The 23553-nt window shown below is 43.3% G+C and overlaps 1 protein-coding gene across 2 annotated transcripts in view; it reads right to left on the reverse strand.

Annotated features, from left to right (window-relative positions):
• Nucleotides 1–19918: 19918 nt before the first annotated feature.
• Nucleotides 19919–23553, reverse strand: part of LOC143832630 (C-type lectin domain family 17, member A-like) — a 43988-nt gene continuing 40353 nt past the window's right edge. For both annotated transcript variants that reach the window (XM_077327321.1, XM_077327322.1), the window contains exon 9: nucleotides 19919–22569. In XM_077327321.1, coding sequence (XP_077183436.1) covers nucleotides 22437–22569 — 133 coding nt within the window. In that variant the 3' untranslated portion in view covers nucleotides 19919–22436. The remainder of the gene's footprint in view (nucleotides 22570–23553) is intronic.

Raw genomic sequence — 23553 nt, forward strand, 5'->3', positions numbered from 1 at the left:
ATAATAATAATAAATATTATTAAGTTACTTAATTAAATCTTCATTAAAGTACTACCATTGTTTCCTAATGAACTGCTAACAGGTTTGAACTTGCTCTGCCACTGATGTTTGTCTTAGGTATGCGAATGATTGTTAGGTGTACATTTTGTAGAATGGAAAATTCCATCCTAGTAGAACTACGAATAGTTGTATTCTGTTAGTATTCATTGCCTGCCTTGTAGGAAGCCTAACAGTGCTCTTCTCTGGCTAAGCTACAACAAGGCCTGACATTCTAAAATATCAGTCAGATTTCAATCAATTGTGCTTCCTCAACTCTGAGCTTGGCAGACAGATTCCCATTATCTTTCTCCCTCAAACATGCAGGTCTTGTTCACTTGCAGAATTCTTGCCAGGTTTTTGTGTCTGCAGTTGGTATTTTATTCCATATGCCACATCCTTGTTCATATCTGAGAGAGAGCATGTGTACACACGAAAGATTACTCCTTGAATAAAACGTTGTTAGACTTAAACGTGCCACTGAACTCAGACTTAGTTCTGATGCTTCAGACCAACAAGGTTACCCAATTGAATCTGTTTTCAGACACTGTCAGGCTTTCTCGTACATACTGGGTACCGCCTAATTGCCTTCATGATCGTAATCATTACTGTTGTTATCATAATCATCTTCTATTACAACACTATTAGATTACAGTTTTTTATGACTTTCATCATATTTGTCCTCGCAGTAATCCAACAAGGCAGACCTTGTTCATGTTTTACAGATAATTGACTCAAACTAAGACACAAAGGCTCCTCTAGAATTATGTAACCACTGTATGTTTGAGTGAGCTTGAATGTGAAGTTAGGCTCTCTCAAAGTCATCCCCCACCCCAGTAGCTCCTACCCATTGATAGAAGATATGAAATCTCTGTATCTTTTCTCCCTCGAGGGAAAAAATGCAGCTGGCAGGACTATGATTATGGACAGACAAATAATTGGCAAGGAAAAGGCAAATGCGTCTTTTCCACTGGTCCTGTGGCCAGCCTAAAGCCACCAGCAGCTGTTCTGCATTCTATACAAAACAGGAAAAAACAGAAAGAGCCCAGCCTATAGTCCATCTCCATGTTCTCCAGAAGTGCTACTAGGAGTACAGTTAATTCTTACTCGGCATGTTTGCTTTAATATAGATCAAGTTATAACATATAATACCTTCATTTTTATAGTTCCACTAAGTACAAATGCAAAATTCTCACTTCTCTGATGTCATTAAACCTCCTTAGTTAACTATTGTATGTATTAAATATAAAGGTGATCAGTTTAAACCCTCGCTGACTTAGTTACCTTTGTCTTTGACTAACAAATTGTCTGCTGTATGTGTAACCTTTAGAGCAGGCTTTCTCAACAGGGTTTTTCTGAAATCCTGGGGTTTCTCGATACCCTGGAAGGGTTTCACCAGTTGGGTGGGAGGTTAAGATGGCTGGCAAAAACATTCCCATATGCCTCACCCCACTGTTCCTGGCAGCGTCTATCTAAAGTTGTGTTGGGCAATAGTAGGCCCTGGGAGAACGGATGCCACAAAGAAGGAGGAGGCAGAGGAAGAGGAGGAGTTGGTTTTTATATGCCGCTTTTCTCTACCCAAGGGAGTCTCAAAGTGGCTTACATTCACGTTCCCTTTCCTCTCCCCACAACCGACACTCTGTGATGTAGTTGAGGCTGAGAGAGCCCTGATATTACTGCTCAGTCAGAACAGTTTTATCAGTGCTGTGGCAAGCCCAAGGTTACCCAGCTGGCTGCATGTGGGGGAGCGTGGAGGGTCCTCAGCTCTTCCAGGAGCTCTTTCCACCAGGTAGGGGCCAGGACTGAAAAAGCCCTGGCCCTGGTCAAGGCCAGGCGTGCTTCCTGGGGATCCGGGATCCTCAACAAATTCATCCTGCAGAACATAATGCCCTGCAGGGGACATAAGAAGACAAACGGTCCCACAGGTAGGCAGGACCCAGGCTGTGTGTAGCCTTAAAAGTCAAAACCAATACTTTGAACTTGATTTGGAAATCAATGCAGCTCCCTCAGCAGCAGCTGGAGATGGGCCCTCCAGGATGTCCTAGTGAAGACCCTAGCAGCTACATTCTGTACCAGTTATAGTCTCTGAGTCAGGGAAAGGGTAGGTCCACGTCGAGCAAGTTAGAAGTCTAATCTGGAAATGACCATTGCATGGATCACTGTGGCCAAGTGTTCTGGAGACAGGTAGAGCGCTAGTAGCTGAGCTTGGCGTAAATGGAAAAACGCTATCTGGGCTACCTTCGTGACCTGAGCCTCCATAGATAGAGAGGCATCAAAGATTACGCTGAAATTCCTGGCCATGGGTGCAGATGTAAGTTGCACTCCATCCAGGATCCTGTCTCCTTCCTAGCTACAAAACGTCCGTCTTGGAGGGGTTGAGTTTCCGGCAATTCTGCCTGATCCATCCAGTCACTGCTTCCATACAGCTGGCAAATATATCTGGGGGGAGATCTAGCTGGCCATCCATCAGGAGATAGAGCTGGATGTCATCCACATATTGGTGACACTCCAGCCCATAACTCTGAACCAGCCAGGCCAGAGGGTGCATATAGATGCTGAAAAGTGTAGGGGAGATTATCATCCCTTGTGGTGCCCCAAAAGGGAGTATAAAGGGGTTTGACAACTCTTCCCCCAGTACAACTGGCATTGGAGATGATCCATTAGGGTGACCAGCACAGTCTCCACCCCATGGCCAGGATGGACACCAGACTGGTATGGGTCCAGGGCCAAAGTTTCCTCCAAAAATACCAGGAGCTGATCCACCGCAGCCTTCTCAATTACCTTACCCAGGAATGCAAGATGCGATACCGGGAAGTAGCTGGCGGGGTCTTGTGCGTCCAGCAATGGTTTCTTAAGTAGGGGGTGAACCACCGCTGCCTTCAGCCCCTGGGGGGAACTCTTCTGACAATAGGGAGAGGTTCACAATCTCCATCAAGGGGCCATCTATTTGCCAGTCGCCACCCTTAAGCAACTACGATGGGCAATGATCTAAGGGGCAGGTGGTCGCCCTCACTGAATCTAGCAATTTGTCCACTTCGGTTACAGAGAGCTGTCTGTTGCGCATTAGCAAAATTGCAAACTGCATTGTTTCCCTATATGTTTATAGGCCAAAGCTGAAGTGTTTGCCTTAGTTTTTAAAGCTGTAAATTGTCTGGGTCTTGGCCATCTTAAAGAATGTGTTCCCATATGAAACAGTACTCCAGTACACTTAACAGGGATAACATACATGGTTTTTTGTTGTGACATGGATTCAGAGTTTTCACTGCTCTGTAATTTTATCTGTTTGAAATAACTAAGATGTATTCCTTTAGTAAATTCAAAACTCTGCATATGTTGAAAGAAGTTGACTGGATAAGAGGGAGCAAACTAATTGTGATTAGTTTTTTGTTTTGTTTTTTGCTACAGTCATATATATACTGTTTTAGACCCTTCTCCTGGTCCTGCATGTGCAAACCTGTTTTTTAATCAGGACTAGCTGTAGGGTGGTGGTGATAGCCAAATGAACAGTTATTGTAAATCATAGACCAGCTGAGGAATTCCAAAGTCATTGGGACTAATGTTTGTAAATGCTAACTTTTACTCTCTCTATTCTTATCCTGTAATTAATTAGAAAATCAAATAATAATAATTATTTTTAAAGAACTAGCTGTAGGGAACATATTAACACATACTGCAAAAGAACTGTCCTGGTTGCCAGTTTGTTGAGTGCAATTTAAATTATTGCTTCATTTCTTTACAGCAAGTATCTTGGACTAAGGATACCTTAATAGAACCTTTTATGCAATTAAAGGTAATTTGTAATAAAACCTTTTCCTGTATAAGCCGCTCCCCACATTGCAAGTTTATTTCCATTTCTTACCCTGTTTTTAAATATGAAATCAGTTAAACCTAAAGTTATAGCATAATTTTTGGAAGATAGAAAGATAAAGGTAAATGCAAAGAAGAGATTTCCAGAGCTAAACAACAAAACTGTGGCTCATTAATACAGTGTGTAGATTGAGCAATACAATGGGATTGTTGTAAACCGAATTAGTGTGGACTAGATATTAAGCCAGCTGTACAAAAAATACAGCAAGCGCTAGCAGGGTGTGTGGTTGGATGGGTAGAAGGAAGGAAGGAAGGAAGGAAGGAAGGAAGGAAGGAAGGAAGGAAGGAAGGAAGGAAGGAAGGAAGGAAGGAAGGAAGGAAGGAAGGAAGGAAGGAAGGAAGGAAGGAAGGAAGGAAGGAAGGAAGGAAGGAGAAATGGAATTCTGGGAGTAGGAAGGCATGCAAGTAGATGCCATGAAAGGGGACGGGGCAGGGGTGGAAGGAAGTGGGAGGGGAAGGGCAAGTCACAAGGGGCGGAAGAGTGGGGGGGTTGAGAAGGGTGGGTGGCTGGGTGTTTGGGGGCTGAGAAGAGGCGGCGGAGCTGAGTAGCGAGGGGGAGTGGGCGGGAAAAACTGCGGGTGAGAAGGGGGCAGGAAAGCCGCGGCGGAACTGAGTAGCGAGGGGGGCAGCCGGGAAAGAGTGTGCAGGCGAGAAGGGGGCGGGGAAGCAGCAGTGGTGAGTAGCGAGGGGGGCCGGCCAGGAAAGAGTGCGTGGGTGAGAATAGGGGCAGGAAAGCGGTAGCAGAGTGTGGGTACGAAGCAGCAGCGGCAGAGTGGAGTAGCAAGGGGGTTGGGCCGGGAAACAGTGCGCGGGCGAGAAGGGGGGCGGGAAAGCGGGATTGGAGCACGGGTGCGAAGCGACAGCGGTCAAGGGGGGTGTTGCAATGTGGGCTAGGGGGGAAGGAGGGTGGGGGGAGGCAAAGGGCCTGGTGGGTGGCCCGAGCTCCCCCCCAAGGGCCTCGTGGCAGGTTAGGGCGGGCAGCTGCCTACCTGCCTTATTGGTGGACAGCTGCCTAATGTCAGCTGTCAGCCGAAGGCGGCCCAGGTTGGGGGTTGGGCGGGTCGGGAGGCGCTTTGTGCCTCCTGATTCATCAGTCTGGGGGCAAGTGGCCAATCGTTCCCCCCCATTCCGGACCGAGCCCTCCCCCACACCCCTTACGGTTTTATTTATACCACTCCTACGGAGTGGTGTAAAGATAGGTGTTACAGCAAACTGACACATTAAAGAGTAGCAAATTACCGGATCCAATCATATTTCTCCAAGAGTTGATATGAAATTGTTGATGAATTTTCTTAACTCTGTTTACAGCTGCTAAAATGGTTAGTGTGGCAGGGAACAGAACCCCTTTCTACAAAAGATAGGTTTAATCATCTGGAATGTAGCCTTCTCAACTAAAGATACTACCAAAGGATATAGAGAAATAATTCACAATATACAGTTTTGTGATAGTGGCCATTTTTAATTAAGTATAGGAATTTAAATTACTGATGGTGCAACCTTGTACTTTTTATGAACATGTTTCTTCTCCCTTTTTACTTTGAATCATGTAATTATGTAGTACAATGTATGCAGTAAGTACAATTAAAAACCTGAAACTGCAGGAGTCTGTATGGAATCAAAATTTGGGGGTTGTTGGGTTACCTTTATTCAAATTGCTCACAATTCTGTGATTTTTTAAAATTCTGTTTGAAGTTACTAAAGCAATTGGATGGCCCAGGCTGGCCCAGTCAGATATCAGCAGCTAAGCTGGATCAGCCCTGACTGGTATTTGGATGAGAGGCCACAAAAGGGGCCCAAGATAGTTGTGCAGAGGAAGGCAAGAGCAAAACACCTACAAATGCCTCTTGCCTTGAAAATCCTATGAGGTTGCCATAATTCAGCTGCAACTAGACAGCACTTCTCTCACACACACACACACACACACACACATGGTGTGACAAAAATTGATGTTTTTGCAAGAATTACCATTTAAAAGTGTATCACCTCTTTAGATTTGTGATTCTCACGAGTAACCAAAGATGTTTGTGACACATCAGTCTAATCACTGGGTAATGCTCCTAATTTTGTGCATGAGAAAACTACCAAGCTTGCTTTAGTAGGCACATTCACTTAACACAATGTACTTGAACGCCAGGAAGCGTCCTTATTCCCCCACCCCTCGAGAAATGCCATTATGGACAAGCTGGGCTGTTGGAGCACGGCATTTCATTTTATGCACAATGGATGCTTCTGGGTGACACATATGACATAACAAAGGAAGAAAATTAAACTGACCAGAAAGTACTTAATTTTGTTAATTCCATCAACCTGATGACTGCTGTACACGTTGGCCAAGAAAAAAGAGCTGAAGAAGAGGGAGGGAGGGAGGGAGGGCACTGTGCAGGCAGGTTCTGATTTAAAATAAATGCCGGAAGCCCCAGCCCAACCTGTCAGTGACTGCAACCTGCATTGGTGCTAATTAGGGGACATCTGCTGAAGTGACTGACTCTTTGCTGTCTGCCTACCATTGACAAACATAAGTTCAGTGGGGCTTACTGGGGCTTAATCAATACAGAAATGTGCTTAGGATTCGGCCCTTGTGGACGGCACCTGGAAGAAAACTAATTCTGTAATGGAAAATATCGAATAGGTCATCATGAGGGTTACTGTCACATTCCGGCAACCAATAGAGTTTTAATGGAACAAGGATCCGTTATGAGGTGATGTACATGCCATGACACACCTATTGAGTTTGGGCCAGAAGAGACATCATGGCATCAGTACAATGTCTATCCACACACATTTTCCCTTCCTCCAGTATACCAGACTGTGGTGGCTAACCTGCGCTGCAGGTCAGTTTCCCTGGAGATAAAACAACCGACAAGGATTCTCATCCCTTATGTGGAACATTAACATAAGGGTAGATTCTGTAGAGGGTACATTCTGGAGCATTATGGAGGGTAAATTCCGTAGCATTATACCCTGCTGAGGTCCTGGTCCTCTCCAGCCCTATCACCCCTAGGCACTGCCTCCAAATCTTCAAGCATTTTCCAAGACTGAGTTGGCAATCATAGTAGCCCCCCCTCACTGCAGATAATTCATCAAGTTGGTATCCTTTATCTTCAACTACATCAACCACTACGTTCTTTCTCTAAAACCTAAAGGCCAGAAAAATTCAACACAAATCCACAACAAAACCTCTCCTCCTTAACAGACTCTAATCAGGCAAAGGCCGCTGGTCTCACCTACCCTTTCACAGTACAATTTGCAGCTACATTTCACTGCATGAAATAGCAAAATCCATTTGTAAATGGTCAGTAAAGCGGATTCAAAAAAGTAGCAAAAATCAAATTATCATATGAGGATAATGTGAAAACATCAAACACTCCCCACCCTTTTGTGAGAGAGAGAAAGCGGGGTGTGGGGAGGGAGCAAGGCAAGGCCCTTCCCAGCCAAAGTAAACAAAACACAGCAAGGAGAAGTGATAGGCAGCTGAGGGAAAGTTGGTGCCCTTAGGGCAGAGGGCTTCATGGCTGCCCTCACCAGAGATCTCTGACAGCCTGGCAGATTCCCCTGTCTCCAGCTGTGCCATGGGAAGGCAGCAGGGAGGCCACAGGCCAATGGGACAAAGCTTCCAGTGGGATCAAGGCATGTGGGTGATAGGTGGCCCACATTCACCGCAGCTTCAAGAAGGTAGGTAGCCGAGGGAGGAGTGGTGGCTCGTCTCACTTGAAACATCCAGCTCATACACAATTGGTCTCTTTTCTCCCTGAGGAGAATCTGAAGACGGAGGCCGCTTCCCACTCCTAGGAGCTTCTTGCCTCCTTGTCACCTGGGGAGGAGCTGAAGACGGGCCACTTTCCAGCCCTATCTTTATATTTTTCCATGGGTCAGCCATGGCCCTTGCCTCAGAAAACAGCCTGTACCTTTAAGAAGAGCAAAAGTCCTCTAGCTGTGTTTAGGGAGGAAATTGGCTATGATTCAGGACCAGGAAGACAGATAGCTGTTTAGGAGTAGCTGCTTAGGAGTAACTGGTCACTGATTATAGGATGCGGGATTTTCCCCTGGCTTAAGCTCATTGCCTACTGGACAGGTTATCCAATTCATACTTGCTTTGGAACCTGAAACAGGAGTTAAACACTGGAACCCTGTCTAGTATTTTTGTTATATTATGTAAAAAAAATTGTAAATGTTTCTGTTTATGAACAACAGTCTGGAATCAAGAAATACAACATCTGTATAGTGTTTTATTTCACAGTAGATTTGTTCATAGCATCATTACTATTTACACATGGACCTGCTGGTTTTGAGAGTAAGAAGGACAGGCAGGCTGGGAGCTAGCAGTTTGCGTGCCCTGACCAGTTCATTATTGTGAGCAAAGTAGAATGATGTAAGCAACCTTGATTCCCCATTGGGGAGAAAATCAGGGTACTAATGAAGTTAATAAATAAGGCTGTTTCTTTGCATTTATGGTAAAGGAGACAAGTGGCAAAGAACTCATCTTGGTAGGGCACTGCACCCTAATGGACCAGCTGCTCCTAAATGAATAACATAAATGTTTCCTTTGGCCCTGTCATGTGCCTCTGCTTGTAGTAATGAGCCCAAGGTCCAGGTATGTTACATGGCAAGAGGGAGAAGAGAGTCAGTAATACAAAAAGGCCAGAAAAATAAAGGAAAGAGATATTGCCTGGATAGGAAATGTTAAAGATGCAATGCACATCTTTAGACTGCAGCTGAGCCCTACTGCCCAGGCTACCATGTTTGGTAATAGTCAGGATGTCCCTTGAGTAATGCACAGGGTGAGCCTGTGGGATGTGGCACACAGGCCCCTTCCCCCAAATTACAATTCTTTTCACTAAAAAAAATACACCTACAAACTTTATACTTTTGGATATTTCAAGCAAAATAATAAGAATAAATGTTTTTTTCAGGCTCTTTACTGAAAATATACTAGACTAGGGGCAAAGCCCATTGTCTCCAAGAATACAACGGGCGCTAGAGCTTGGCAGTGGGAAGAGGAAGGGGAGGAGTTGTCCAGTATGTAAGGGCATGGGGTTGAATGTGTGTGTTGTGTGGGAGGTTGTGGTGGCATTTTATACTGTTTTTTTTTATTTGCCAGGCCAAGGTTATTTGCCAGGCCAATAAGTCATTTCAGTTACTATGTGTCTCCAGACATTTACTTGTTCTCTATTTACAGTTTCAGGCTGTAAATATTTATTTAGATCTTCCTGCACTTTCCAGACTCACAGGACTGATGCTGGTCTGCCTGTCTGAGCCCCAGAATACAAACAGTTGCTGGTAAGGGCTGGCCATAACCCATAGGCCAGGAGGGACACTCCTGCACCACTCCCTACCAACTGCAGGCAAAAAAGGCTCATTTGAAGGCTGGACTCTGAGGCATTTTATGATTTTGAAGTCCCACCTCCAAACCTCCAGGAATATTTCCAACCCAGGGGTAGCCAACCTACAGATGTGGCCTGGAGAGCTCCTGGAATTACAGCTCACCTGCAGAGTATAAAGATCAGCTCCCCAGGCAGAAAGGGCTACTTTGGACAGGGTTGTGGTAGAGAAGAAACATTTAAGGCTTCCCACACAGGTTGTTGTTGAATTGAAAGACTTGAGGCACAGGGTTGTTGTGCAGATGAAACAGGAGACAAAAGAGCAAGTTTCCTCTGCAGAATAATGCTGTGCAGTGGCTTCAAATCTGTAGAGAGTTGCAAAGAAGAAAGACACATGGCTTGGCTGGGCAGAGCAGTATTTTAAGTGAGAAGGGGCTTTTCTGTGGCCTCCTTGTCAGGCAACTGTTTGGCAGAAGGGGAAAGTCCCCCCCCTCAAAAGGAATGCCCTCAGGCTCCCCTGTGTTGCTGTTGGAAAGGCCTCCTTCCCTCAGTCAGGGCCTGTCAGAGGTTCCTTCGCAGCATGCCTGAAAGGGGGGTTGGGGAGCACTCTGCAGCCTCCTGCCAGCTCTGTCAGGGTTCTGAGGCAATTTGCAGTTGGACTTGACAGTTAGGACAGCCTTGGGGAAAAAAGGGCTGGCACAGCCTCTGTTCTCATCCCCCTTGGCAGCCCTGCTGACCTCCTCTCCCTGCGGTGGTCAGGAGCTGACTGGCAGCCAGCCTGGGCTGAGTGAATGGAATTTTGGTCTGTCCTTGTGAGGGGCCAATAGGAAGGCACTTCGCGCACCTCCCCATTGGCTGCTTGGCCCTGGATGGACACTTGGAGGGCCCAATCTGGGCCCTCTGAGTTTTTATCCTGGACAGGGACCGCCCTAACTCCTCCCCAGGTTGCCTTACCCTTTTATTTAACCGCAGGAGCGGTTAAAGATGGATGACAAGAAGGTGACATTTTACTTGCATTGAAATTATTTAGTGCGTAACAGTGGCCATCCTAGGTACATTTCCTTGGCGGTGTACCCCATTGAATTAGGTGGGATTTATTTCTGATGAAATATTAATCGGATCAGGTTGCAAATGGTTTATGTTTCAGACATACTTTGATTTTGGCTGTTTCATGCTGCCTCTGACCTGGGTGACCCAGGCTAGCCCAATCTCATCAGATCTTGAAAATTAAGCAGGGTCAGCCTTGGTCCCTAGTTGAGTGGGAGAAAGCCAAGGAAGTCCAGGGTCACAGAGGCAGGGAATGGAACGTATCTTGCCTGGAAAACCCTACAGGGTCACCATGAGTCAGCTGTGACTCATCAGCACTCACCGCCACCATTTTATATCGACCTAATGTTGCTATCTACCCACTCAATATAGCCTTACATTCACCGAGCAACAACCAGAACTTGATATTTCTATGTATGTTGTTGCACCAAGTGCCACAAAGTGTAGTGCTTGTCCAAGTTCATGGCGACTGACATGCAAAGGATTTGTCATAAAAAGCTAATTTGGCTCAATACGTAAGATTGCTTCCTGTGCAGTGTTTCTAAAAAGAAAGACATAATGAAGCAGAGCTACAAAGTATGCTCAATAAACTCCTATAAATCAGAAGGTTCTGAAACCAGGGACAACCGATGAATCTGTCAGACACATTACCAGAGGAGGAAACCAACTGCAGCACTTTGCTAGGTAGCTGGCTATCAGGAAGTGGTGTGGTGAGAAGTGCTGTCTAGTTGCAGCTGAATTATGGCAACCTCATAGGATTTTCAAGGCATTTGTAGGTGTTTTGCTCTTGCCTTCCTCTGCACAACTATCTTGGGCCCCTTTTGTGGCCTCTCATCCAAATACCAGTCAGGGCTGACCCAGCTTAGCTGCTGATATCTGACTGGGCCAGCCTGGGCCATCCAATTGCTTTAGTAACTTCAAACAGAATTTTAAAAAATCTGTCAGACACATTACCAGAGGAGGAAACCAATTGCAGCTCTTTGCTAGGTAGCTGGCTATCAGGAAGTGGTGTGGTGGATGTTAGTTTCAGAGGGCAGCCATGTTGGTATGCTGTACACAAACTAGATTTGAGTCCACTAGTACCATCTCAGTGACCAACAATTTTTTTTAGGGAATTTATGATGAGGGAAGCTTTGATTCTCAAAAGTTCCTGCCATGAAAATCTTGTTATTCTCTGACTTCGTGGAAAGCCCCATGTCCAGCCATGTGGGGTGGAAATCCACCAACTTCATGTTCAGAAGAAGCTTCAGTGATGAAAAGTACAGCACCTCACTACCATGCCAAAGGGCTAGATCTCTCCCCCTGTCTTCAATCTACCTGTCTAGCCTTTCTATGAGTTTTTGCTGTGTACTTCAGTAGTTATAAAAGAAGAAGGGACTGGTGGCTGCCAGTAGTTGGCTAGACTAGAAAACAGACCTGTAATTCTGAATTTTTGCATGGTGCCTTATGGAAAAGGTGCAGTAGAAATTGAAATTAACCAGTTGATCTTGTCAGTGTTAGAATGAAGCAACACCTTACTTGGGTGTTGTTTTTTGGTAACAAATCACTTTTGCCACATATTTCACAGGCAGATGGTAAGGAAATCAAACAGGGATTTATTTCCATGGCATCAGGGAACTGGCAATGCTTTGCCTTGTGATCTTAAGAGGAAAGGGAAGTGATAGGGAAAAGGTAGGTGGCACATTCTGCTCCTGAGTCAGCTTTTCTGCTGGGCAAACACTAGGAGTTCTGTACAAGAGCCCACTGAAATCCACTGAACTCACCTTGGATGACCAAGCTATTTTATTTTATTTTATTTTATTTTATTTTATTTTATTTTATTTTATTTTATTTTATTTTATTTTATTTTATTTTATTTTATTTTATTTTTATACTGCCCTCCCCCGAAGGCTCAGGGCGGTTTACAGGGAACAGGAAACAGGTACAGATAACATGAGATAACACATGTGACAACAGCAATAACAATACAGCACCAATAACCCCAACATAATAACAGCAATAATAATATGATATAACTGCAAAGGAGCCTCAGCTCAACTCTTACTGGGTCCCACTGCGTTAGGCAGATTAGTGGCGGTCATAATAGGAGGCGGAGGGCCTGGACTAGACTCTGTATCCTGTCCTTTTCCTCAAGGAGCAGAAGGGGGGATCTGGTGTGGCATAGTAGCTACTATGCTAAACTAGGACCTGGGCTCAATCTGCACTGGGCTTTTTATCCCCGGTGACCCTGAATTAAAAAAAATCATTTACATGTTATTAAATTTCCATTTTGATATTTAACACTTTAAAGTTTCCCTCTAGCATCTATAATTGATCCGTGGTTACTATACCTTTCCCCCACGATATCCAGGAGCGGATATAAGTTGCTACATTATGGGGGGGGGGTGATCCAGCAGCCCTCTCCTTATTAGCCTCTGTGCTCTTTCTTTTAAATCTTTATTGTGAACACACAATCATCAGGGTCCAGTTACCATGGCCAGCCTATCAGAAATCTACCTGAACATAAAGAGGAAATGTTTTATTGTTGTGGTCTGATCCTGAAGTAACGCGGAAGCGCAAGTTTTAAAAAATAAATGTTTTACTGTTGTGGCATTTCCCCATCGCATTTTGGAACTGGGGAGGAGGAAATTTGAGTCCCCAAAACAGCCAGTGTGAAGGGATTGGTGGCTTGTGTTGATTGCCAACCCGAGGAGTGGGGTGGGGAGAACTTTGGGTTGCCCATGCTTCCTGCTTCTTCGCCACCTCGATGAGAGGCAAAAACCTACGACAAGGCAGCGGGATAATGCAGGAGGGGAAACATACAGTTTCCTGTTACGCATTTGCAAGCACGAGGCGGTGCGTGTTTTACACCTCCATGTGGTATCAGTCTGGATAAATAACACCCGGGCCCAGGTCCTAAAGTAGAAGCAGGCAACAATGTAATTTCCCCAGCGGATCCTCTGCTTGTGCCAGCTATGTTAGACATGCATCATTCTTCATTACCCTTGGCATTGGTATCACATGTGTATAAGGAGACAGGAAGAGACAGATGCAACGTGTAGTGGGAGCAGGATGAATGAATTAAGAAGATGACTACTCAGCCTCTAGACAGTCACACTGATACACATCGGATGCTAATGCTCAGGGAAAGCTTAGTGCCACTTACAAACAATGGCCATGACATGTTTTTATCAAAGTATGTTTAAAAGCATTGTTTCACCTGCATCAAGGAATGTATGAGTCAATTGGATTCTATTCACCTAGCACTCCCCCTTGCTTCTCCCAGCAACAGCTTGTTCCAACCCACTTCGTGAAAGGACATCTATGGAATTATTCAAGCCACTGAACAGGTCCTGAGTCATCCCTTGGCCAGGTGTACAGGTAGGCCTATAGTCCAGCCTTGGAACAAAGGCTGTGCCTGCCAGGCAGCCAGTCTAGGTAAACAAAAGCCATGAAGGAAGCATCAGTGGCTTGTCAGCTGTCTCTTCGATGAGCAGCATCACAGTTGCTGGGAAATTGAACTGTAGTTGGCACTTTTGCCATGACATGAATTATATAACCGCTCCCCTAAAGCAAAGGAGTTTAGGCCAGATCAGTTCACCCCCTGAACAAGGAATGGGGGGTGAAGAGACTGGGATCTTTGGTTGTCAGAGAACTGATGAGTAAGCAAGACATGATTCCCCTAAAGTCTGTGCTGGTGCACAGAGATTACAGGCTTTAGTGCAAATAATGTGATTTTTATGAAGGAGCAAATAAAGTCCTGTCCATTCCTTTCCTTGCTTCTGTCTCTTTGATAATTCCCCTGTACTGAGGAAGAATAAACAGGAAAAAGGTGTCTGTGCCCTTCTGTCTTCCACTGCATTGGGGGATTTACAGGAACAAGGTAGACCAATTGCAACTTTGAGACTCTAGATGGCGACAAGAAAGAGCAGCCAACATAGATAATAGCTGCAGATATAAGCAACTCAAGGTGGGCAGGCCAACTTTCACCCATCATTCTTCATCATCAAGGAGTTACATTGTGATGCTGAAAGAGGGAACCTGAGTTAGGTCGTCCTCCACATTCTACACACACAAAAATCTGAATGGCACTCAAATGTCAGTGGCCAATTAACCTCACTGGGAGGAAGGGGAAAACACTTGAGTCCTCTAGCTAGTTCTACAGTGTCCTTAGTGTAGTTATACTAGCTCAATGGCTTGGGAGCCACATGTAGCTTTTTGACATGCCACCTTTGGCTTTTCTGAGCACCATTCCCCAATATGGCACAAGACCCTTGCTCCAGAGGAATTGGCAACACTGCTGTCTAGTAAAGAAGAAGAAGAAGAAGAGTTGGTTCTTATATGCCACTTTTCCCTACCCGAAGGAGGCTCAAAGCGGCTTACAGTCGCCTTCCCATTCCTCTCCCCACAACAGACACCTTGTGGGGTAGGTGAGGCTGAGAGAGCGCTGATATCACTGCCTGGTCAGAACAGTTTTATCAGTGCTGTGGCATGCCCAAGGTCAAGCTGGTTGCATGTGGAGGAGAGCAGAATCGAACCTGGCATGCCAGATTAGAAGTCTGCACTCCTAACCACTACACCAAACTGGTGTAGTACACCAAACTGGTGTAGTACACCAAAGCTTGTGGCTGGCATGTGGTTCTCGCCTTGAAAACCCCAGGAATACCTTGACCCTGAGAACAGAATTCATGCCAAAGACAGAAGAGCCTTTTCTCTCCAGTATACCCACTCCCTTCTTCACAGCCTCCCAGTTGTACTCAGAGCCCTGTGCCACAGGAGGGCAGCTTCCCCGCTGCGGCAGGGGGGGTGAGATTGTGGTGGGAAAGCCAGAAGCTCAGCGGGAGACCGTGGTAGCAGACCATGCGAAACCTCTTCAGATTTTCACAGGCCTTGAAAGCCCCTGACTCGCCAGCCTCTCACACTTCCCCCTGCTCGGTGCCACCAAAAACTTGAACCTCAGACCAAGTGGTGTTCCAGCATGGCCCGCCAGCACCTCAGGTATGCTGGCAGGGTGGCTGGGGGATGGCAACCAGGGAAGGGGCATGCCCAAACTCTCAAAATGGTGGGTGAAAACCTGAATGAGAGCTTCCCATCCCAATGTGGAGAACAAATCACAGAATGTAGCCTGGACAAGGAGGGGAGGAAAGCCCAAATGCAGAAAATGGATAAATGTCCAGGGAGTGATCCTGAACCCGCCCCAAAACCAAAACAGGAGTCATAGCGAAATGACAGCTAGGTGAGCCCTCGGTGTGGAAATAGTCCAAGGTTCAGCACTGGTAGAGGGAGACAGCCCTACCTGCTTAGATACTCTGGTACTCTAGTAATTTAAAAGTTGGGGGAAGGAGGTGTTCTGATTCTGTTTGCTCATGCTGAAATGGTCCCTGAAGATTTTAGCCATCTGTTAGGGAGCTGCATGTGCCCTGAATGATTTTGTGGGAAGGCAGAAGCACCTCCTTCCTCTGGTCTTTGGAGCCAGCATGGCGTAGTGGTTAAGAGCAGCGGCTTCCCATCTGGATAACCAGTTATGATTCCCCCTCCTCCTCCACATGCAGCCAGCTGGATGATATTGGACCAGTCAGAGATCTCTCAGAGCCCTTTCAGCCTCACCTACCTCACAGGGCATCTGTTGTGGGGAGAAGAATCAGCGATTTAAGACTCCTTTGGGTAGTAAAAAGTGGGGTACAAACCCCAGCTCCTCAACCCAAACAGGATCCTGCAATGCTTCCAAATGGAGTTGCCACTGAGAACTTGCAGCTGCAGTATGGATGCAAATCCCCACAGTAAACTCATGTAAAAGGTAATGCGGAGGTTGGCCCCAAGAACTACTGTGGGTAAATCTAACTAACAGGCCTAACCATTTACATTACTACCCTGTGACCCAGAGGGGACTCTGTGCCAAGCAGTTCCTTTGTGAATAGAAAGCTACAAAGAGATCGAGGCAATACCTGGATTTTAGAATCTTTGCTTTAAAAAAACAACAGCGGCTAGGTGGCAGTATGGTTACATCTTCTGGTTGCTGTGTAGGTTACTTACTTTCAGTTGATCTCGCTGCAATAAAACTTGTGCCTAGCTTTTTCTCAGTGTCCAAATATTGCTGGTGATCAGAGTGTATGTGGAGTGTATCTGCTGGAAACTTTTTCCAAACCTAAGCCTGTTCCCAGAGGAGCAACTCTACTGCCTACTCCGGTTTTGCTAGCCTTATCAGGTTTCATTTTCATTTGCACACCATATAGGGCTGATTTTGGTACCTTGGTCCTTAATGAAGTCCATATCAAACACTAGAATGGGTGAGCACATAAGACTTGAATAGCCAAGGGAAGAAAGAGGTGGAGCTACAATTTTAGATTGATGATCTAGGAGATTATATTCCTCAGAGAGATGTCACAGCTGTAGTCCAGCCAGTTCCCATGTCTCTGGTACATGTGCAACCCCTGCTGCAGAAAAAACAAAACACCACAACTGTGTTTGCTGAGGCCTGCAGAATTGCAGACACTTTTCTTGCTGAAGTATCTAAATCGGTTAGATACTGTACTACAGATCTTTAACTCTCATTAAATCTTAAGCAACTCCTCACCCACAGCAATGCAACATCTAATTTGAACATGGATGCTGGTACCAGAGCTTGCAACAAACCCAGACTCCAGCTTTGCTGCCACATACGCCCCAATAACACAATCAATGGACCTAACAACATCACCTACACCAGTGGTTCTCAACCTGGGGGTTGGGACCCTTTTGGGGGTCGAACAACTCTTTCATAGAGGTCGTGGTAGGGCAAGCAGCTTGGCCAGGGGGATGCCGTCTATACAACAGCCTTGCGGGGTAGATCGAGATAGAGCGCTTGTCTGTCTGGAGCAGCAGAAAAGTGTGAGATCGGCATGGTGGGTCAAGAGGCAGAACTTAACTGAGAAACCCCGGGAAATATATATATATATATATATATATATATATATATATATATATATATATATATATATATATATATATATATATATATATATATATATATATATATATATATATATATATATATATATATATATATATACACACACACACACACACACACACACACACAATCATGAACAATGGATCTTCATGCCATTGGTCAGTTTCGGTTTGATTTCTGTGAAAGAGCACTTGCATAATTTTATGGTTGAGAGTCACCACAACATGAGAAACTGTGTTAAAGGGTTGTGGCATCAGGAAGGTTGAGAACCACTGACTTACACCATTAAATGCCAGCAATGCCCCTCTGTTCTCTTCATAGGACAAACAGGTCAAACCCTCTGCCAAAGAATAAATGGACATAAATCTGACATCAAAAAAACACAGGACTGAGAAACCTGTAGTAGAACACTTCAAAGTAGCTGTTTTATTGCAAATGAACTTCAAGAACAGACTAGATAGGGAGATTGCAGAAATGCAAGTTATTACAACACTTAAAAATGGAATCCTCAGGACTCAACAAGGATATTTCTTATCTCACTACATATGCTAACCTCATTCAACTCTTATATCCACATTCCTTACAATCCTCTCTTTATTTTATTTGGGACAATGAGAGTGAAATGTGATGTAAGTAGTATGTAATGTAATTTAGAATCTAACTCTCTGATCTCAGAACAGGATAACAATCTCAGCACAGCTTGTCACTTGTGGGGATTCCTCCATACTTGGGTGGAGATGGATGGAGTTAGCAACAAGTATCTTTTAATTACTTCTCTTCACAACTGGGAGTGTCTGCCATTAATCACTGCCCTTAACAATTTTATTCCCCCAGTGTTTTTGTGAACAACAATTGAATCTAAAGGACTGGTTTGCTTTTCTAGCAATGAACTATCATACTGCATATTAAGGATATTGTTATATGGTTTACTAATTTTCTACTAATTTAATTTCTCCTTATATCAGTCCTCTTATGATCCCTGACTGAGGAAGGATGCATGCACACAAAAGCTCATGCCTTGAATAAATCTTTGTTGGTTTTAAAGGTGCCATTAGACTCAAATTTTGTTATGCTACTTCAAACCAACATGGTCATTCATTTGAATCTTATTTTTAAAAGAAGAGTAAACACATGGGACAATAATAAAAAGAGAAAAGGAAAGCAGAATCATAATCAGGGTTGAAACTATAATCAAGAGCCCTACTCACAGGGTGCCTGTTGTGTGGAGAGGAAGAGAAAGAGATTGAAAGCCACTTTGAGACTCCTTAGGGTAGGGAAAAGCAGGGTATAGAAACCAATTCTTCTTCTTCTAAATCCTTTTTCTGACTCAAAATATTAATCCTCTTTTGCACCATCTCAACTCTTTTCTTTCTTCTTGTATGCTTAGTTAATCTAAATAAGTGTGAATGTGTGTTAGGGACTTTTGTTTTCAATAAAAATCCCTTTTGGTTAATTTCAAAGTTCACCTCTGCCTGAGAGTCCTGGCTAGGATCCTCACCCCGTAAACAAAGGTGGAAGAATTGCAGTTGTAACCCCTGTTGCTCAGGTAGTCTCCTTGAATCTCTAATTCCCTCATCATGTACTCAGGAGACAAGTCTTTTTCAGGTAACAACTCCTATTTACTGACCACCAGAACATTTTCATTAAAAAATAATTGGTAATTGAATAGCTTTACATTGTTCTAATGATATAATAGTTGATCATGTTCCCTGATCTCCTAGGTTAATTTAAAAAATCTCTACCCTATTCATTACAGGGATACAGGGATACAGGGATATGTCTTTCCTCATATATCTCCACAACAAAAGGAGCCAGAGCATTTTGTAAAAATTGGGAATTCAGAGCACTTGATACACATAATGTGACCCGCCTCAAGCCTCCGGGGGAGGCGGGATATAAATTTAATAATAATAATAATAATAATAATAATAATAATAATAATAATAATAATAATAATAATAATAATAATAGATTAGGTTGTAAAGATATTTCATTGCTGATTGGACAAAAGCCTCTTGATGACATGCAGTGTAAGTGACCACTCTAGGGGTGGGGCTGGGGAAATGACTGATGTGTTGGCAGGACTGGGACTGAAGTTTCCCACCTATATAGTAGCCATCCAGGTTTTGCTACAATCTTTCTCAAAACGTTGCAGCAAAACATGTTTACAAAAGATTAGAGAAAAGCCAAAGAAACTGCAGGAGGTATAAGAATATGCCATGATGCTTTTAGACAGCAGGGGGGGAAACCCACTTCCCTACGGATTTGAACCCGAGGCAAATAACCCATGTTGAAAAGGCCTCTCTCTCTCTCTCTCTCGTAGTGGTTAAGAGTGGTAGCCTCTAATCCGGAGAACTGGGTTTGATTCCCCATTTCTCCACATGCATCTGGCTGGGTGGCCTTGGGTGAGAGAACCACAGTTCTCTCAGGGCTCTCTCAGCCTCATCTATGTCATTGGTGTCTGTTGTAGGGAAAGGAAGGGAAGGTGATTGTAAGCTGCTTTGAGACTCCTTTGGGTAGTGAAAAGCGAGATACAAAAAACGGCTCTTCTTATGGCTAAAGCTATAGAACAATGTGTGCACCTGGGAGAAATACACACACACCAGATTCTGTGGGGCTTGCTTTAGAGTAAACATAGATAGGATCTTCTCGCACTTCGTGAATTTTAGTATGGCCATTAAATGAAGAGATTAAAAACACTCCACAAAGTGAACAACTCACAACCATAATAAGAACTTTTTATTGAACATAATATGAAAGATAACGGATGAAAACGGATGAAAACTTTTAAAACCCACTACATAATTGCAAATAATGAATCATCAAGCCACTGAAAAGGAAATAATTTCAGAATTGCGCATATAAAGATTACTGAGTAAGAATGAGCAAAGGCTGATTATAAAATGCTATAAGGCAATCAAAGTAAACTTGCAAATTTTCCTTGGGGATTATGCAAAACTTTATTTTTCTATCCTAAAATACCATAAGTTTAGGAAGCTTATGCCATGTGACCACCCTGCTACCTTTACAGAGACAAGATTAATACACAGGCTTAACTCACGTCTCTCTCACCAGTAATTATTGCTTCTATTTACAACTATCTCTGAAGTCTTCTTGCATCTACTTGTCTGACAGTGGCATTTAAAGTGTGAACACACAGCAAGTAGCTCAGCATAGAATCCTTTCTCTCTTTGACCCAAAGGCTTTTCTGTTGACTTTCGAGCATGAGAACAAATTAATAAACAGAGCTTACAAAGATCTTTGCCATTATACCGCTGATGGTAAGCTGGTGTCTCTATGGCAGCTGGGAGTTTGAACTCTCCTGGAGTGCTCCTCCAGAAGATACAGATGGTTATGGAAGTCAAACCAATCATGGTGCTGCCCTCAATACCAATGATATCTGTCAGATACTTGAGAGTGTAGCATGAAGAATGAAAACTATGTGTACTTTGCAAGAGGCAAGTATCTTTCTTACAGTTAGGAATCACTGTAGATGGTTCCACAAATATTTCCTCCACTTTGTGCTTTGTTTACAGGGCAAATGTTTTTTTGTTATGGGAATTTCCCCCCTAGACATTTTCATTACCCTTGATTTTGACTTGTTTCAAGTCTGTATTTCTTTCCCTCCCCTATTTACATGATATGCACTTGTTGGTTCTACCATTCTGATCAAAGTACTTGTTCAGATGTTTAAAATCAGAGGAAAAATCCTGGTCAATGCCAGCAGAATTCAGAGATTTGGTGATATTTTTCTCCCCCTGAAACTTAGTTCTAAGCTGAGCCTGCCCTTTTTTTTCTCTGGTGCTAAAGTGTTCAAAAAAGCAAATATATATTCTCCTGGTATGGTGGATATTTGTGCCTTACAACAAAGGAGTCCCACCCCTATTTTGTGCTGCTAGGCCAAATTGGGCAAGGGATACTTGGTGTGTTCTTTAGCACATAGATTTTTGTCTGCATGAAGAACTTCTCAGAAAGAAGGCATCATTCACATGATGGACATCTAGACTTCTAGGGCAAATAAGAGATTAAAAGCAAACATCAGATATCAATATGGTACTAATGTCCTGGATGAATCAAGTTGCTTGTGGTTTATCAGCGACATTTTCTTTCAGTACTATCTGTAGCTATTGCTTAGCTTTCCTTATTTCCCCTTTGCTATAGTGTGGTAATTAATGTTGGGGGAAATCTGTATGATGAATGCATCAGTAAAGATACAGAAAGTTATTATAATAAATATCCCTTCCCTACTCAAGACACTGAAATCCTTTTCTTTAAAAAACAAAATAAAACTTCAATACATTTGTGTATTGAAGGAGCTTCCCGGACTTCCTGTGCAATTAATCATACAGCCCTGACATGATTATCTGAGAAATGCAGGAGAGCTAGAGAAAGACAAATTCTTCCAGACCATTATAAAATCCAATCCAAAGTATTATAAAAAAAGTCCAAATACATTTGTTATCCAAGCATACGAATCAGAGTAGTCAGCAGTGAGCTACCCCACACTGGAAGTCTTTAAGCAATGGCTGGACAGAAACTTATCTTGGCTGCTTTACGCTGACCCTGAATTGAACAAGGAGTTGGACTAGATGACCTATATGACCCCTTCCAATTCTATGCTCCTTCAGCATGGCTGCATCCCACACTGTTCTAAGAGCAGATCCAATGAGAATATTATGTGTAGAAAAATTATGTGAATAATTCAGGAAGTTTCCATGTGCTAACGCTAGTGGATTAAATCTGTATCTGTGAGGGGACAGATTTCAGAACATCTTACATGATTTTTGTCATTTCATACTTTTTTGGATCCATGCAATTTTGGAGGGGTGGCAAAAGGCTGTGGGGGGAATCCTAGGGAATCTGTATGTTTTTGAATTACCTTCATCTTGGAAGCAAAACAAGGCAGAAATTGGCATATAAACACTCTCAGAAAACACAGGGAACAGCAACCAGAAAGTGAACTGAACGCCGAAGGGAGGAAAATCCATGCAGAAGAAAAAAGAAAACCCGGTGGACATGCACAGTGAAATCAAGGGGAAACACCTATGTGTAATAGGTGTTCATAACCTATTTCTGTGGTCTGTTATGGCTAATGTGGGATCATAACTGACACATGGAATTCCTTCAGGTCCAGAAGAAAGGATAAACAGCAAAAGGTATAATTTTCAATATAGGTTCTATAAATTCCAAGATATGTAAAACTGCACAGTCCTATCGCAGATGCTAGCCTGGGATACGTCTCAGCAGATAAGGCGCTTTTTGCAAATCCAGTGATATGGAAGGGAACATGCGTCAGCCGCCCATGACCCATTTGGGTACATGATACCGCAGTCTTTGTTATAACCCTTTTTTGGTTCTCCGATATCCCAAAAGCTAGAAAGAAGAACAGAAATAATTACACCCATCAATAGTTATACCATGAGGAATGGATCTCAATGTTTCCACACTATACAGTATTCAGTCCTATGTAGCTTATATTAAACTAAGATGGAAGGAAAACCCATATGCTTACATTCTTTAATCTTGGGAAAATTCTAGCTAAAATGATTAGTGAAGGTGGGAATAAGGGGGCGGGGGTTCCTGTTAATAAAATACAAATTGTCAGAATAATAAAATCAGAGTCCAGTAGCACCTTTAAGACCAACAAAAATTTATTCGGGGTCTGAGCTTTCGAGTGCAAGCACTCTTTGTCAGACTATGATCTTCTTACATGACAGGGAATATAATGATAATCATGTAAGAAGATCATAGTCTGACAAAGAGTGCTTGCACTCGAAAGCTCACACCCTGAATAAATATTTATTGGTCTTAAAGGTGCTACTGGACTCTGATTTTATTGTGCTACTTCAGACCACGGCTACCCATTTGTATCTAAACTGTTAGAATGAAGATGTTGAAGAATTCCCCTGCAAGTATTAGATTTATACTAGTTTTGGAGCAATTACACTTAATGATGATCTTCATGCAATGTGCTAGCTAAATAACTATAAGTGAAGTTAAGAAAAATCAAAGTAGAAAACAGATCGAAATCAATTTTAAAAATCCTGTTTAATGATGGGGAAGCACTCTTAATAAATAACCTGCATACAACAATCATACATATTCAAATATCTGATTCTATGGTGAAAGTCAGCAGGGGATAATCCATATCAGTCAGTTACAGATGTAACATTAGAAATAATTAGCTCTAATCTAGAATATAACTCTAATCTCTTTTTATTTCCATGGGATCTTAGAAGTAAAATGTATATAAATTAAGCTTTAAAAAAAAGTCTTAAAAATAAATTTAAAAGAACATGATTTAAACATTGGTTTCAACAGTTGGTCGATAATTCTTTTACAGGAACCATTTGTTTT

Source organism: Paroedura picta, chromosome 3 (genome assembly GCF_049243985.1).
Source record: "Paroedura picta isolate Pp20150507F chromosome 3, Ppicta_v3.0, whole genome shotgun sequence".
In the NCBI taxonomy this organism is placed as follows: domain Eukaryota; kingdom Metazoa; phylum Chordata; class Lepidosauria; order Squamata; family Gekkonidae; genus Paroedura; species Paroedura picta.